At 39.2% G+C, this 17972-nt stretch overlaps 1 protein-coding gene across 7 annotated transcripts in view; it reads right to left on the bottom strand.

The window, feature by feature from the left end:
- Positions 1-561: 561 nt before the first annotated feature.
- The window catches only part of DLG5 (discs large MAGUK scaffold protein 5), a 141316-nt gene continuing 123905 nt past the window's right edge, over positions 562-17972 (bottom strand). For all 7 annotated transcript variants that reach the window (XM_074296739.1, XM_074296741.1, XM_074296740.1 and 4 more), the window contains 11 exons: positions 17803-17936; positions 15589-15753; positions 13799-13979; positions 12483-12631; positions 11664-11834; positions 9852-10048; positions 8635-8778; positions 8153-8280; positions 6170-6279; positions 5554-5663; positions 562-2652 (listed from right to left, as the gene is read on the bottom strand). In XM_074296739.1, the coding sequence (XP_074152840.1) occupies positions 2549-2652; positions 5554-5663; positions 6170-6279; positions 8153-8280; positions 8635-8778; positions 9852-10048; positions 11664-11834; positions 12483-12631; positions 13799-13979; positions 15589-15753; positions 17803-17936 (1593 nt within the window). In that variant the 3' untranslated portion in view covers positions 562-2548. The remainder of the gene's footprint in view (positions 2653-5553; positions 5664-6169; positions 6280-8152; positions 8281-8634; positions 8779-9851; positions 10049-11663; positions 11835-12482; positions 12632-13798; positions 13980-15588; positions 15754-17802; positions 17937-17972) is intronic.

Below are 17972 nucleotides of genomic sequence, written 5' to 3'. Positions count from 1 at the left end.
TTTGGTTTGGTTTGATTTTAAATGAAGGAGATTTAGATATTTGAAAGTAATAAGAAAAGAACCAGCAGGTAGGGGACAATTGATTTGGGAGAAAAACGATGATTAAGATTACAATCTATTGAAGACAAGATGAGAACAAGCACAAGTATAGACAAATTGATCTTAGCAAGGAGAAATGCTACCTTGATGTCAGAGATAGGGAAAAGGAGGAGAGAGGGATAATGTCAATGAGTTTTGAGATGAGAACAGAAGGACCTTACATTGAATGGCCTCTCTATTTTTAAGAGTTAAGTTTCTCAGCTCAAAGAGGAGAGCAAGGGGGGAGGTGTGGGAGGTTTGAAGGAGAAAACAAATGAGTAATGTCTGTTAAAAAAAAAAAAATGATATATGGAATCAATCAAGGAGAAATAAAACAGCTGCCTTGATACAGTGCAGAGCCAGTGTGATCTTTCCACTGGACTACTTCCCCATTTTACAGAATGCAACAATTTGATTCAGAAGCAAGGAGAAAGATGGGGGAAGGAGGAGGGAAAAAGCTAATAAAAGATACTGAAACTCAAATTACAGAAATTGACCTTTATTTATCATACTAATCAGTTTCTTTAACTTTTTTGGTTTTTTTGTTTTTTTTTTTATACAAAGTGACAATTTTTTTTTTTTTTTTAGTACAGAAAATTCTGGTCAGAACAGTACCTGTCTGTTTTAATCGTACCAAAGTCCAACTCTATCCTCAAACTCAGGGGAAGAAAAAACAAAACACCAAAAAAACAAACAAACAAACAAAAACCCTGCTACCCCTCAATATGATAGCTATCTCATTTAGGTTATGCATCAATACATAATCTACAGTTGTGGTTTCTTTTTTTTATTTTTATTTTTAAAAATATTTTTATATTTTTGTTTAACATAGTTTGAGCTAGAAAATGTGTACCTGTAAAACAAGGAACAAAATTCAGGCCTGATATAGTTCTTTCTTCTGAGGAATTGTGCAAGGAAAAAAAAAATCCCTTTTATTTTTTTTTTAAATGCAAATAAGCACAAAACTACAACCTGTAGTCTAGAACTAAAAAAAAAAAAAAAAAAAAAAAAAAAATTAAGACCTCTTGCTAGAAAAATGAAATGTTAGGAACAGTCCATAAAGCCTTCTCAAATTAAAATGGGATAAATCAAAGAGAGTACAGTACCTACAAAGATAATGAATGGTTGATGGAGAAGGGAGAGGCAATCTTCTTCCAGGACCCACTCAAGCTTTCGAAGTGCACAAGCAAATTCAAGATGTTGCTTTATCACAGAGCTGAGTACACAGCGTGACTGAATGTTGCAAACAATATGAAAAATCCCATGATTTTATTCTGATTCCAGACAGTGTGAACACTACCAAAGGCTTTTGATCTAAAGCCCAAAACTGTGACCATTTTCATATCAAAATTTTAAAACAAAACAAAACAAAACACAATTATGTGACTGCTACACACACTGAAGGACAAAGCAGAAGAATTATTCTGCAAAATTGCACCAGTAAAAGCTATTGATATTTACAGACTTTTAAAAATGACCAAACAGCATGCATTGGACCAAGTTTACTGCCTGGCCTTCCCCCTCCTCCCCTACCACCAGACCCCAAAACCAAATTGATTATTTTATTACTTTACAAATTAAGTACAGAATGATCAGATCATATTAAGGTCTTTAAATATAAAATCTATGCAGGTAGAGTAAGGGAGAGGAGGAAGGAAGAAGCAATTTCAACCAGAGGAATTAAAAATAACTCCAAAGTGCAGGAGAGGCCTTTCCCCTGGCAAATACATGTCCTAAAAGGGCACTGATTCTGCTATCCCAACTAGGCAAAAGAATCACTCTGAAAACTTAGGAGACATGATCCTAGAGTCCCAGAAGAATTTCCAAAGGTTTCTAAATCACCCCGGATTTCCCCCTTTCCCTGGCCCCATCCCCACTGATTCCAGCACAAACCCACAGTCCTCCTCCCCCCACCTCATATTGTCCTCTCCCTTCTATTCCACTGAGAACAGGCACAAAAAAGTCAGACTTAACAGGAGAAACACAAGAGTAAGTGATGAGGACAATGGCAGAGAGGAAGACAACAGGCCACAATACAAGGACATTCAAGTAAACATAAACAACCAAATACTTAGAAAAGGTTTGTAAACTTGTGGATCTAGAAGATTCTTTCTGCAGCATTGATAATCTGCGGCTAAAAAAAAAAATATATATATATATATATAGGCTGGTCTACCTTGTACCCTCATCATATTAGAAGTCAGTCAGTCAGTATCTCTCTCTCTCTCTCTCTAGGAAAATAAATGCACAAGTGAGAGAGAAATGAATTCCGCCAGCCAAGGCTTCAGTCTTATTCAGCCACTTAAGCAGGTGCTTTTGGTTATCCATGTTAGTGTCTCAATCCCCTTCATGAAGAACTGTGAATATATATACGTATATGCATATATATATATATATATAAAATATTTAATGTCTGGCCATCTATTTACATTGGAAGAATATGTTCTGCATTTCACAGCAAAATGTCTGTCTATAGTGGGCAAGCTGGTATCCACAGGACTTTATTTTGTTCTTCATCGACGGTCGTCAAGATCTGAGTGCAAATGTTAGCAAGGGCTCCACCCTGGACAATACCTGTAGAACATAAGAGATGTAGCAGAGAAAAGGTCAATTCTCAGTTATTGTAAAAATCAACTGTCTAGGTCGTGGATGGGAAGCTTCAGAAGCAAAATGAGAGCAGCCACAGCAGCTCAGTTGGGAGGTGAGAACATGGATTTTGAAGGAAAAAAAAAGACCCCAAAAGAGAAGGAAGGAATTAAAAGGTACTTATTATTTTAAGTACTTATTAAGTGTCAATCTTTGAGCACTGGAGTTACAAATAAAAATGCCAAACAGCCCCTGTTCTCAAGACCACATTCTAAGTAGGAGAGAACACACAGAAGTGATCAGCTTTAAGGAAAATGGAAATATTCAATAGCCCTTTGATTGAGTAATAAAATAAAAGTAAAGTCTCATGGTTCTCCATCATATTGGGAGGACTGTAAGTGGTTAACTCCCTGATCTCATATAAGGTAAAGAGCACTTAAGGTTTGGAGTACAGTGGGGGCTTTGGGTAATCTCCTGAGGTTGGGGATGGAGTCAACTCAGAGAATCCTAAATCCTGAGATATGTCAAAGTTCTTACAGAGCAAAGAGCAGGATGGGATAGGCTGATTCTTCCCAGAGTTTAATGCATATTAAATTGGGGAGGAGGGGGCAATAAGTAGGCCAAGAAGTAACTGTCTGTTTTATCTAATTATTTTTTGCTAATGAGGCACTAAAAACTCAATTGTTTCTATATGCCATGGAGGTGCTATCAGCTCTTCCACCCCTTGGTACAAAGCCCTGGTCATCTACACCTAGTTAAAAAGCTCTGCTTAACAGGCTCTTTTTTTTTTCCCCCCTTCATTTTTAGTTATTTCTGATCCCTGTTCCTGAGACTGTTAGGAAAGTGGAGCTGAGTTAGAAAAATAGATCAAATATTATTATAAACTTTATATTTATGTTATATCAAATATTTATATTTTAGTTAATAAAACAAAAATATATAAAATAAAACTACCATAGAATATACTTTGCTCCTTATTTAAAATGGTTTCACATGATAGGATGCTAAAATGAATATATCAAACCTAACTGAAATATAAAATACCTTTTGTTTCTTATTTTAAATGCTTTCATGAGAGGATCCTGAAAGGATTGATAAGCATAGGATTTAAAGTTTCTGTCAGGCTTTCAAAGACAGGTATTCTGTTGACCCAATAACCGGGGGAAAAAAAATATCAAGTTTTTTAACTTAAAAAAAAACTACTCCTCAGGAAAATACCATCTAAGAAAGCTAGATTTGCCCAACTTCACAATCAATGGAATCTTGACTTTTCAGACAACAGCTCTGGAGTGTTGTCGTGATTGTCAATTACTAATCAGAATCCTGGAGAAAGTGAAAAGAAATGTAAATCCAAGTGGCTATGTATGTTTTTTTCCTTTTTTGAAAATTTTTTTTTTTTTTTACTAATGTGTTTTGTTTTTCCAACTCAAACATTTACAGATTACTCCCACTTGGTGAGCAGTTTCCTGTAACAAAACAATTAAGTAGAACTAATAATACAGTGACTTCATCTTCAAGTGTGTCTAACATTATACATCTGTAATAGCTAATCTCTATAGCTAGGGCTTAAAATGGAGCAAATACTTTGTTGGAAGTGAGATGCTAAAGAAAGGAAGATAAAATTAATCTTTATCAAACAATCCCCACTCCTAACAGACACCGTCACTAGAACTTTTAGGGAGCTGATTAAAACTGATCCCTATTCCCAGACTACAATTCTTGTCTTCTCCTGGCAGTTTTGCTTTAAAATTTCAAAATGATTTGGAAGCCACAGGGTATATCACGGGCTTTTAACAAGGTGAATGAAAAATATCTGACTTAGATCTTCCTCAAAAATACACATGGGACAACAACCAACTTTTCTGTCCTCTGATACTGAAAGGATAAGTTATCTGTTATTACAGATTTTACAGCTATCTGTAAAAGTACACAGTCTATTCGTGAGCACTGAATACAACCATCATCACGTAGGGCATTTTCTCCATGTTTAATGGGTAAGTAGACATGTTAAAAATGAAGGCCATCTCAATCATCCCACCATCAGTACACTAGTATAACAGAACACTGGGGAAGAATAGGTAGACAGAAGCAAAGCAAGTCCTTTAAAAAAAATTTCATTTTTCTTCTGACCAAATTCTTTCCTTCTATTTTAAGGAATTTTTTAATGTTTTCAACCAACTTCACAGAAATCTCCCTTATTCTACTAAGTATCTCATGGTCATTAACAAAGCACAGTATGGCTTCAATGAGCAATAAATTACAAACTTTGAGAACTAGATCTAAGACAAAATCTGTATCACGGTGTCACCAGCTGTTTGACCTCAGGGAGGTGAGATCCAAGTGGCCCGAATTTACCCTATGTACCTATGAATTCACAGATACTGAGTGTTACCTGGAAAATTTCCATCTCCTTGGGAGATGGACACAGAAGCACAGTAAAAAAATTCGCCTTTTAAAAATCCAAACTCGAGTGCCCACAATAGAATGTAACTTCCTTGAAGGCAACGAAAGTTAGTTTTAGTTGTTTTGTTATTTGTAGCCCAGGTTCTTGCTTAATAAATGTTTAATGAAACTGAAAAGAATATGTACTGTGATAATATGTTTTGCTTGAGCATACATATTTGTTCCAAGGACTGTTTTTCTTTTCTTTTTTGGGGGAGGGGGGAAAGGGAAAAAATAAATGCTTGTTCATTGGAAAAAATCAGAAAGAAAAAAGTGATTTGGTGGGATTCTCCCCAACCTCTATCCACACACACACACAAAAGCAAGGGTGACAAACCCTTAATTTTCCAAAACTGTTGCTTGTATCCCACCCCAACCCCTCACTCCCACTTTTGAAAAAAAAAAAAGCCAGCTTACTGGTCCAGCCCATTCATGCCAAATGCTCACCTGTGAAATACTTGCTGTACTCCTGTTCTATCTTCTGAGCTGTCTCAAATTGTTCTTTGGAATATCTCTGTGTGACTTTGTCCCTCAGGAAGATGGGGTCTCTCTGTTCTCTGTTGGAACATTCGAAGAAGAATTAGGCTAAAAGACCTTACTTTCTCTATCACCACAGGAAGCATCCATGGGAAAGGATAACCATGGTGAAGGGGGCCCCCTGGTGTGCATCCTTGTAAAGGAGCAACCTGATCCTATTGGGAAGGAGGATCTGGGAAGAATGCACCAGAAAGCATCTTTACAATGAAAAAAATTTAAAATATGTACATAGCTAGAATGACACCAGTGCCTTTCCTGGAATCATGAGGGCAAGGAAGATAAGGCAGGGGAATGTTAGAGCGGAAAGGTTCCTAAGATATCATCAACAACTAATCCCATCAGATAAAAAGACTAAGGGGAAGAGAAGAGATGTAGCTAAAACAAAGCCCTGGGAAGTTACTAATCGAATTTAGAGCAGAACTCAGACCTCTTGCCCCTGGTCCAATGCTCCAATGTGCCAGTCTTGTCTCTTAACAAGAGAGGGAAACAATGGCTTCAGTATGTCTCAGCTCTGGAGGTCACTTACTTGATCTGTTTAGCATTCTTGTAGCGGATGAAGATGACAATAGGGTAGATGTGGATGCTATGGAGCCGCTCAATGGCGTGCGGACCAATGTCCAGGAGACAGTGACAGTCCTAAGGGAACAAGCAGCACACCATCAGAACACTGGGGAAGAATAGGTGGACAGAAGCAGAGCAAGTCCTTTAAATAAACATTTCATTTTTCTAAGGAGATCAATATGTAAGTAATCTTCTGACCAAATTCTTTCCTTCTCTTGTAAGGAATTCTTCTTAATTTTCATTATATTACGGCCATATTTCAGCCAGCTTCACAGAAATCTCTCTTATTCTACATAAGTACCTCAGAGTCATTAACAAAGCACAAATATGGCTTCAATGAGCAATAAATTACAAACTTTGAGAAACAGATCTAAGGCAAAGCCTGTATATCAAGGTGCCACCAGCCATCTGACCTTGAGGAGGCTAGATCCAAGTGGCCTGAATTTACCCTTTGTAACTATGAATTCACAGATCCTGAGTGTTACCTGGAAAATTCCTAACTCCTTGAGAGATGGACACAGAAGCACAGCAAAAACTCTTATTTCTGTCAAAGCAGGGAATGGTATAATCCATCTGCTATTTTAACAGAAGAAGAAACTGAGATCCAGGAATGCTACATGCTTTGGTGAGATAAGTTAAAAGGCTGACCTGAGACTAAAACTCAGATTCTTTGAACTGCCAATGCAGTACAAAATTCAGCAGCATGATATATATGCTACTAAGAAGAAAACAATAAATCCAACTAACTAGAAGCAAAGTATCATCAACTAGGGAATTCTGTGGCACATGAATGTCCTGCAATATTACTGTGCTGTAAGTAATGATGGCTGATTAAACAGAGGAATGTGGGAAAACCTAAATGAATTGATGCAAATTAAAATTAATATAATCAGGGAAACTCTGTGTGTGTGAATTGCCTCTCTCTTCTCTTTGGAATACCCACAGTAGAATTAGGTTCAGAAGCTTCATTTTCCTCTCCTACCATGGTTTTCCTTCTTTGCCCAAGGCCATAAAGTATTAACAAATATTGTCAATGACAGCATATACACACATACATAATGAGAACAATATAAATAGAAAGCACAAATGTAAAACAAATAAAACTAAATGCTGCAAAATTATATTTAAGATCAGCTCCATTTTTTTTAATGATGTAAAATGATTATTTATTTTTTTCAGCTTTTAAAACACAGAAGTTAATGAGGATAGTGGGCAGGCAACCTGGGAACCTGCTCTCCAATGCAACATTTCCAGAGGCCCTAATATAATATAATATAATATAATATAATATAATATAATATAATATAATATAATATAATATAATATAATATAATATAATATAATATAATATAATATAATATAATGTCTTATAGTGAGAAGATTATAGCAGATATTTGTGTTAAAATATGTATTGATGTATTGGTTAGTTTTTATGGATTGTTTTTTTCCCCTTTTTTAATCTTTATCATAAGTGATGGTAAATGTTGATTAACTGATAGGGAGAAGGGGAGGCTATTGAGAAACACAGGTGTTATAAACACCAAACTTAAAAATTTTAAGTAATAACTATTTGTTGACTGATGGTTGATGCAGATGAAATAAAACATGTATGGAACAAATACATCAAGCTAAAGGAAAATTCAGATCTAACATTGAAGTCTTATCAACTCTCAAGCTTGAATTGTGCCAAACAAACCACCCTATGGATAATTGTTTCAGAGATGATTCTTGATGGAAAGAGAAGAAATAACAGGTTTAGAATTCCAGGTAGAGTAAAAAGAAAGTCCAATTGGTGGCAGGAGAATAACAAACAAAACAAAAAATAAAAATATAGCTAACTGCTAAGGAAAGGAAGAGAATGAGAAATACTGCTGAGCATAAAGGGCTGACCACTCGACTCCTTAACATTTACAAACTAAAGCAGGGACATTCTATTAAGCATCAGTACCTTGTCCGTTATCTCCTTTATTGATGCTACAGTGGTCACATCAAAATGGCCGCTCCTCCTTTTATAATCAATGAACAGGCAATCTTTGACCCCTCGCTCAATGGCCTGTTGGGAGGCCTTCATTACCTCTGAAAGACACAACAAAAACATGAATGGCTCGCTTTCCTCAGAGTTGCCCTAAATTCCTTTCACTGCTATTTAGAATAATGATAATGTCTTGCTTTGGTAACCTGGCTCTGGGTCACAACTCTTTCTATACTTTAAGATGCCATCTTTTCACAAATCTTTCCTCAAAATCTTGTAGCAATCTTATAGATTCTCCTGAGAAAATTTAATTGTTGCTACTCATGCTAACTTGCTATCCCAAACAATGAGGTACAGTAGGAAAAAGAGAGGAACAAAATGAATAGTCTTATAGATATCTCTGTGGTTGTCAACATTGGCTAAATGAGGTGTTCTGTTCCCAAAAAAGGCCTCCTTACCCAGAGGACATCTACAAAACTTCCCAGGAGCCTCCTTCACCAACATGTCCTTCACAGCATCAAGTAAAGGCCCTAGGATCAAAACAGGCCTTGGAGAAGTGCAGTCCACCTTCTGTACCCGCTGATAAGCCAAGCTGACTGAATCTGAAAAGAAAAAAGCAAAAGGTGAGCAGATGGCTCAGAGAACAAGGAATGACTCTACCCTTAATTTTGACCAGAACTAATCTCTAGCTGAAAGACATGTTAAGTATCATCTATATCACAGCCTTAATTTTATAGCTAAATAAACTGAGGCCCAGAGAAATGGAGTGACTATTAGTTGTTGCAGGTAGTGGCAGGGAGTCCCTCAAGAAAATGTCAGAGGCAAGTTTCTAACCCGGGTCTCCTAATTCAAAATCCACTATTCTTTCTAATACCTCTCACAGAAGCAGAGAAAAGATTTGTAGAATGATGAGTAATTTAGCCTGGCAAGGGAAGACAATGCTGTGTGAAGTAGAAATTAAGTACCACTAGAAAGTCTGATTGGGACCAGACTAGAAAGCATATAGTCTCATACCTCCCTTGTAACTCTCAGGACTAGACATTTAAAAATTAAGTCAAGCAAACATTTTATTAGCTATAAGTATAAGCAAAGCTCAATTCCTACTTCTTGAATGGAATAGACTAGAAAAAAATTTTAAATCTCCCTCCATAATTAACCATTGCTAGTCACCAATGGATGTCAACACATATGGTTCTCTGAATTAATATATATCAAGGAAAGAGCAATAATTCATTTTACAGAAATTCTTTTGTGGAGAGTGGGATGAAGGTGTCACAATCCCAACTTTTCCTTTTATTACTTGCTTATAAAAATACTTTAATCATTCATACTTTCTATCCCTGTGCTCCTAAGTCTGACTATCATACTCCACATAAAATACAGAGGATGAGGAGTATAGCAGATAAAGAACCAAGAAAGTACTTGATACAGCTTAAAGTGAGGAAGGAAAGGGAAACTCAACCAAAGTTTGGGAAGGAAAGCAGGAAGTCACCTTTTTGAAGTGAGAATTAAGAACCAAGTCTGTGGAAGGGCCTTGGAATTTTTCACCAAAAGTGGTGTTGAATCAGTGTCTCTTGGGTCAAATGGGGATGACCCAGTACTGATCATCACCTAAACCACTCCCACAAATCTTCAACTCTATGACTTAGCCTAGAAAGGGACCAAAGTCACTTGCCTTCCAGGAAAGGAATGGAGTCCGTGCTGATGGTGTCCAGAGCCAGCAAATCTTTGCTATCCTTAGAGCCATTCCGTTTGTGCTTTTGTTTTCTTCGGAAGAAGGATCTCCGTGCGGCAGCTGACAAAGTCTTTGATGAATTATTTTCATCTTTGACTTCAGACATGCTGTGCCTCCTGGAGACTTCCTGGTCCATGCTACAGTAAGAAAGGGTATGACTAAATGTTTGTGTGGGCAGGAAATTCAAGGATCATCTAACCTAGTGTCATCCAAAGTGAGCACGAAATCCAGGACTTCCATCAACAACAGGTGTCTTAGAGACAGATGTGTGCACCTGAAGCTATCCTGTTCCATTATCGAAAGGTGCCATTTCTTTTAGGTGCCCTGGTATCAGGAGTCAAATACATGTCTTAGAAGTAAACTGTTTGATAGCAATTAAAGTTTCAAGATATGTGGTTATGTTTTTGGAAGGGCATTAATCCATAAGTATTATGGCCAGATACATGTCTAAACAAGTCATGCTATAATGATAATAAGGCTATTTAAACAATTTGTGATTCTTCGGTGTGAATACTAGCTGCATGTGGATTGCAACTTCTTTGTGCCCTAAGAGAGATCTTCACGAATTGATATAATGGAAAAAATAATTTCAAAATCACTTGGTGACTAATCCCCTGGGGAAAAGAGTAATTAATTTACACAGCTCTTGAAAGTTTACAAAGTACTTCATAGCTCATTTCAACATCACAAGAAAATCCTATGGGTGCAAGTACTTCACCAATTTTAGGAAACTGAGTCTTATAGAGGCAGTGAGGCAGAGAAATGGATAACTCCCATTGGACTTGTCAAGAAGATCTGAGATATCTGCCTCAGATATTTACAATATAGTCAAATCACTGAACCTCTCAGCCTCAGTTTCCTGCAAACCAGGAATATCATCCTGCGGTTGTTATGGGCATCAAATGAAATCACATAGGTATAGCTCTCTGCAAATCTTAAAACAGCATACAAATGGTCTTTATTAAAGAGATTCATTTAAAGAAAGTCATTTGACTTTTCCAAGAACTCACAATTAGAAGGACTTGGTCCCAAATTCTAAGTACTATAGTTTTATTAGTCTTCTACCACATTATGTAGAATTTTGGTGAGATTTGAAATCCCTGTAAGCTGCTGAGCACTCCTCAGCATATAAAAGGAACAGGGTCTATTCAGTCATGGACAGTCCAGGAATGGGGCAAAAGTAGTGAATTCATTATTAGTTATTAAAACCAAATTAGGTAATAGTTCACTAAATGAAAATCCAATAGAACCTAGCTAATGTTGATATATGCTTTTCAAAGTCAATATGCAGCCTCTAGTGATCCTTATATTTAGTTTAGGGGCCCCTTTTTTCTAAGCAAGTTTAATCCCATTGCTCCAGAGTCTTGTTTCCCTAGTCCAAGTTCTATTTTGCCTCCTGATGCTAATTCTCTGGAGGCCTAATTTTGTAAAAGAATGGACAAAGGTTGAGCTTGCTTTGGACACAGGCTAGTTATTTGACACTCATTTAAGCTCTCAGGGCTTAACTAAACTAAAAGGTACATATCCATACTAAGTAGAATATATCCTATGCAAATAAAATCACTGGTCCAGTTTAAAAAAAAAAACAACAAAACTGGTAAAGATCCTCATTATGTCAAACCTCCCAGAAGCATGAGATCCAAGAACTCTTTCATCTCTCACAATAACCACAAAGCCCATTTTCTTCCATCTCTATACCCCATTCTCCCTCTTCTCTGCCCCTGGGGGGCTATGGGTCCAAACACCTCTCACATGTATTTGCTGGGGATCTGGCCTCTTTCCAGTTTCTGGGCATTCTCATCTAGTTGCCAGGCCATCCAACAGCCAAAGCTTCCCTGGGGGAGGGTGTCGTCAATATAGAGAATATCGTCCTTCTTGAAGCTCAGCTCCTGGTCCATCTCTGCCAGTCGGTCATACAGAGCCCTGGCCCAGAAGGAGAGAAGGGTCAATATTTACTGTCCAAAACAGGCAACGAATGTTCTTTCATATCCAATCCCCCAAAACTATTTTATCTCACTCCTCCTTCCATCAAGTCCATAGAGGTACTTCAGAACAGTACTGTGCTTCCTAATGGGCCAGAGACCTCCTCCAAAGAAGGACCGGCTTTTCCTTATGAGGTAGGAGCTCCCCAAGGGTACAAACTGTCTCTGCTGACCAGGTCAAGGGCAGTCAAGCAGGGAATGTGCCTCCCCCCATCTGACGGCATCTCCCTGGGTTATAACTGTATGTTCTGTAGCCCTTGTTTCATGATGTTCCCCTGTATAGGAAATCATCCAAACTCAGTGTGAGGGGCTGATAAAGAAAGACTTGCAGCTCCCAAGGAGAATTAAAGCCATTATCTCCTAAGCCTCTTGGCCTTTAAGTCCAAATCTGGTGTTCAGCCTTTTCCCTTAAATACCTGAGAAGTTTTGTCTAAAAAGCCTAGAAATGAATTATCCATCCTTCTGCCAACCCCTAGGAACAAGACATGGGGAGATCCTGAGCCGAGACAGGCTGTACTCCAGCATCTAGCCAAAATTTTGACAACTCGGATTTTGTGAGAGAGATGGGGCAGGTCCAGCCCCTGAATACCTAATGTAGAAGCCATCGCCTGGAATGTCTTTGACCTTGCTGAAATCCTCCAGACGATACTGCACCTTCACACGGATATTTTCCCCAGGTTTCAGCATCTCCAGGTAGGCTTCCTCAGCTGTTTTATTCCTCATGTCCACAGAACCGTACTGCCGGGGGAAAAGAGAGGAAGACTGAGGATGAGAAGGGTCAGAGTGCTGAGGGATAGGAAGGCAAGGTCAAGGGAGAGTGAGAGAGATAGAGGCAGAGGAGAGATACAAAGGCAGAGAGAGAGGGAGAAAGAGGGGGAAAAGAAAGAGAGAGGGAGGAAGAGAAAGACAAAGAGAGAGAAGGAAGGAGAGGGAGAAAGAAGATAGAAAGAGGGAAAGAAAGAAGGAGGAAGGGAAGGAGAAAGAGGAAGAGAGAAAGAGAGAGGGAGAAAGAGAGAAAAGGAAGAAGGGAGGGAATGGAAGAGAGAGATAAGGGAGTATAAAGGGAAAAGAAATGAGAAAGGGAAAGAAGGGGAGAGAGATATAGAGGGGAGAGAGAGACAGAGATAGAGAATGTGCCCACCCTGTCCTTCCATTTTAACTTCCTGGAACTTCTCTTGTTTCTTACTTGGAGTAGCTTTGAATGGCACTCTCCATCCTCCCCCACCCACGACTTATTCCAGAGAAGCAGATTTCCTGAAGCAGAAAAGAATCTCATGGAGAGCAAGGATGTTCTCATCTGTGTCTCTGTACTCCCAGTTCCTAGCACAGTGCTTAGCACACAGCTGGTACTTAAACACTTATGAACTGCACAGAATCTGCCCCCTGTCTAGATCCCACATGGCCTCTCAGAACTGGTTGGGGCCTCCACCTTCTCATGTTTCTTGTGTTCACTTTTTTGTCATTAATGTTTTCCCCACCCTTACTTACCCACCCATGATTATCAGGCTATGGGCTCCTCAATACAGGAAGAATATTCTTCCCATAGATTGGGGATCCCTGAGGACAAGGACTATGGGTGACCTGATGAAGCAATCAATAAATTATTTTTTATGCCCCTTGTGCCAGGCATGATGCTAGGTCCCGGGGATAATGAGATAAAACTCAGACAGAGCCTGCCCCAAGGTAGCTACACTTTACTAGGGAACACTACATGGACAAAATAATCACAAAAGCACATACAATGCAATTTTGGGGAGCCCATGCTAACAGCATGGAGGCTACATCAGCCTCCCAGAGGAGGCGACATTTGAACTGACAATGACAGTGTTTTCCTCATGCTCCCTAAAAGCACCAAATGTTTCCCATAAGGGAGAAATTCTTCACTTTCTTAGCTCAAATCCTCACCTCAAGTATAAGGTCTCCTGGCACCAGCCCCTCAGGACCACTGGCAGGACTTCCATCCTCCACGTCTGCCACGAACACCCCATGCAGGTTCCCACCACATATCTGCACACCGAGTTCCACCTGGGACTTTTTAATAATGACAACTCGGGGTTCTGGGGGTCTCTTGTTGGGATCCAAGACCCTTTGGAAGAAGAACATAAGTTAGTTAGCCCTCCGTCACTCACACAGACCCTTAGTCGGAGAAGTGAATCCCAAGGCATGGCACAGGAGCAGCCGTTAGCTTCCTCTTCCAGAAAACTCTCACCTATCTGAAACAAGGGGCTGGAGCAGATTAGCTGTGCAGGTTCCTTCCAGCTCAAAGACTTAATTTAAGGCTGTGACGCCAGGACTTTGATTCTGAAAGCTACCTTGGCTGTAGCCATGAATTTAAAATATCGCTAAAAGAGAAATCAGTCAGGAGATAATCTAAAAAAAAAATTGGCCTTGAAGTATGTCTCATATTTTCTTTTTTATCACACATTTACATTCCTAATGATATTCTATTTAAGTAATAATTAAAAATCATCTTACTTCCTAACCACATCAAAAGAACTCAGTTCAGAGGGATGATGTAACAAAAAAAAAAAAAAAAAAAAAGGAGACCATCTCCACTTTTAAAATATTTGCCACACTCTTTTTTTTTTTTTTAGAGTAGCAAAGGAATGAACAGAAAATAGATGTTCATCCATGGGCAACTGCTTAACAAATTCTGCTCTATTAATACAATGGAATATAACAGCACCATAAAAACCAACAGAGAAGCTTGGGATGACTGGTATGCAGTGAAGGGAGTGAGCAGGGCCAGAAACACAAGGACCACACTAACACAAAGAGGACGACCTCAAAGACATCCGACCTCTGCTCAATGCGTTATCTAATCATGTTGCCAGTGAGCTGCAGGTGAAGTGGAGGGATGGTTCAGCAGAGGACAGGGGAGCGAGCAGGAAGTAAATTTTAAAAAAATAACAATAACATCAACAAAGTCTTTAATTTGAAAAATGAAATAAAGGTTTTAAAATAGAATTCAGACACCTGAGTTCTAGTCTAGTTCTCTCTTGGCAACAAACTAGTCACTTGACCTTTCAGAAACAAAGTTAGATGATCCCTAAGGGGTCCCTTCACGACAAATTTTCTTGGAGTGCAAGACAATCTAAAACGAGTGAAGATAACCTTCCCAGAGTTCACCTTGCCTTTCTTCTCACTTAGCCTTTTCCCCTCTATATCAGGATCCCGTCCCAACAAATTATGGTTAATGACTCCACCAGGTGTAACAGAATAGATATTACTGAGCAATAGTCTGGGCTCTCCATTGGGAGGCAGTGTTGTTACATCCTAGTTTTTCTGGCTCATGTAACCCACACTTGGACTAGCTCAACATTTCCATTTGGCTTGGAAATCAGTGAATTTGGGGGAAGGTCAACAAAGGGGTTCAAAGACCAAGACCAATAATCCAAAAAAACAAACAAACAAATAAAAAAAAAAAAAAAACCCAAAAAACCAGACAGACAAGTGAGAACTGACTGAGCTCTAAATCTGAGTGAAAAACTAAAACAGGGACCTAAATAATGGCCAGGCTTGCAGTTCATACCAGATTCATTTCACCTAAGTCTTGGTCTACACTGTGATGCTAGTTATCTGGGGTACACTGCTTCCTTTTTTATTTCTGTGTCAGCCAAAAATGGCCCGATTATCTAGAGCCTCCCGGAAGGCAGAGGGAGAGTCTGTGAAAATGGAATTTCACAGGAACCAACCTGATGGAATTCCGAGGGCTGGTGGTAGGTGTGGTCTGCTTGGATGTTGGCGTTATGGTCCCCTCATCCTGCTCACTCACAGTGTCGATGATGGAATGGCTGTCTGGCGTGGCAGACCCACTGCCCTGTGGGTTGGAATGAGAGCTCACAGGGTCCAGTCGAGAGCTACGGAGAGAAAAAAACAGCATGAGGGTGGAATACCTACCCACCATCCCTACCCAACATCCAAGTGCCACAGCCAAGAATTCTACCATCGGCCTGGTCACAAATCAACATTATGATACGGCAAACCCAACTCCTCCACCCCCCAAAACCAACATTGTCAGCCTTTTGCCTAAACAGAAGCAGAGTTTTCAGAAGAAGGGACATATCAGTGACATTGTATTCTGGCTGAGTCAGGCCAGATCTTGGGCACTGTTTTCGCTTCTGGGCACTACAGTTTAAGAAAGACAAGTTGGAATATGGTGGAGGACCTAGAAAATGTGTCACGTAAAGACTAGTGGATCTATTTAGCCTGGAGAAGAAAAGACTTAAGAACATGATATCTGTCTTTAAGCATTTTGGAGACTGTCACAAAGAAAAAGGATTAGACATGGTTGGCTTGGTCCCAAAGAGATAAAGTAGACACCACCCATGAATAGAAGTGTCGGAGAGGAAGATCTGGGGACATACAGAAATTTTTATTAATCATCACAGCTGCCCCAAGGTGGAATGGGCAACTTTGGAAAGTAGGGAGCTCCTCATCTTCTCAGGATTTCAAACAGAGGGTCACTTGGCTCTGTGTTTGTTATAAAGGTTAGTGTTGGATATAAATTGTACAGGATGATCTCTGAGGTCTCTTCCAGTCCTTAGTTTTTAATTTTTCTACCATGTGTTTTTTTTTCTTAAAAGAAAAAAAATTAAATTGTGACTGGGAATTAAGACAACAATTTTTTCTGCCCTTAATGCAAAATCTTGTACAAAGAATATCAATAGTTTGTAAGGCTGAACAAAGCTCTGGTTTACACCCTTCTTTCTTTCATCCTCTTTTAACTTGTACTCCTGCTCTCAAAGATATCAAGTTCCACATTCTACTGGGGCCATATTGAATCTATCCTAGGTACAGAATTTCACATAGAAAATTTATTCAATAAACTGTTCAATAACAAATCCATATATGATCACTACATATAGTCTGAAAATTCAAGCAGGATCCACAGCTGCATTCCCTAGAAACTGTGCTCCAAAAATGGGATCTTTGAGGCAACCATGTTCTCTCAAAGTTACAATGCAGGAGAAATCTTGGGGTAGCTAGGTGGCTCAGTGGTCAGAGCACCAGCCCTGAAGTCAGGAGGACTGAGTTCAAATCTGGTCCCAGACACTTAACACTTCCCAGCTGTGTGACCCTGGGCAAGTCACTTAACCTCAATTGCCTCAGAAAAAAAGAAAAAAATGAGGGAGAAACTCCTTGCTGTAAATGGAGTCAGGAAGACTAGCTTCAAATCTAATCTCTGATACTTGTTCCTGTTGTGATCCCACTTAACCTAAGCCTCAGTTTTCCACATTTATAAAATGAGAAAGTTAGATAAGGTGACCTCTGAGGTTCCTTCCACTATAAATCCGTAAAGCTGTGATTGTTTTCCTTCTCCTTCCAACCAAAAGATTTTAGCCCACGGGTAGAATCACTAAGTCAAGTGACAAGAGGCACACTGGATCCATTCAATGCCCAAGTGGCACCAAATCATAAGATCAAAAAGATTTAGAGCTAGAAAGAATCTAGAATCACAGGATCCAACCCTCTCAATTTATAGATAATGAAACTTGAGTCAAAAAGAAATTACTCAGTATCCAACAGTTATTAAGTATCTAAGGCAAGATTCTGATCTTAGAGTTTCCTACCTACAAGATTAATGTCTCTAAGTGGCCAAGGAAAAGAACACTGAGCTTGGAATTAGGAAGATCTGAGTTCAAATCCAGTCTCAGGAACTTATTAGCTCTATGATGGTGGACATAACCTCTTTTTGCCTCAGTTCTCTCAAAAGTAAAATAAGGTAATGATAGCCAGGATTGTTGTGATGTGAGATATCAGTACTCAGCACAGTGCCTGACATAGAGGAGGTACTTTATCAATGCTTGCTCCTCCCATTCTCTTCTATCACCTCATCATGCTATCTCCTTCTACTTTTTTCATGTCTTCCCACTGACACTTCCTTGGTCTCAGGCTCATTGCCTTACCTGGACCTGGAGTGATTGCCAAGCTGATACATGTGTGGGTTATACTGAGCCAGGATAGTAATGGTGTCACACTGCTGACCGATGATCAGCCGTGCCTGTTGCTCTGTCGCATTTCTCAAGTTGATGCCATTGAACTAGAAGAGAAAACAGATGGGTCACAAAAGAGGACA

Source organism: Sminthopsis crassicaudata, chromosome 2, assembly GCF_048593235.1.
Source record: "Sminthopsis crassicaudata isolate SCR6 chromosome 2, ASM4859323v1, whole genome shotgun sequence".
NCBI classification, from domain to species: domain Eukaryota; kingdom Metazoa; phylum Chordata; class Mammalia; order Dasyuromorphia; family Dasyuridae; genus Sminthopsis; species Sminthopsis crassicaudata.
The sequence above is the reverse complement of the archived record's forward strand: the minus strand, read 5'-3'. Positions and strand labels throughout refer to the sequence as shown.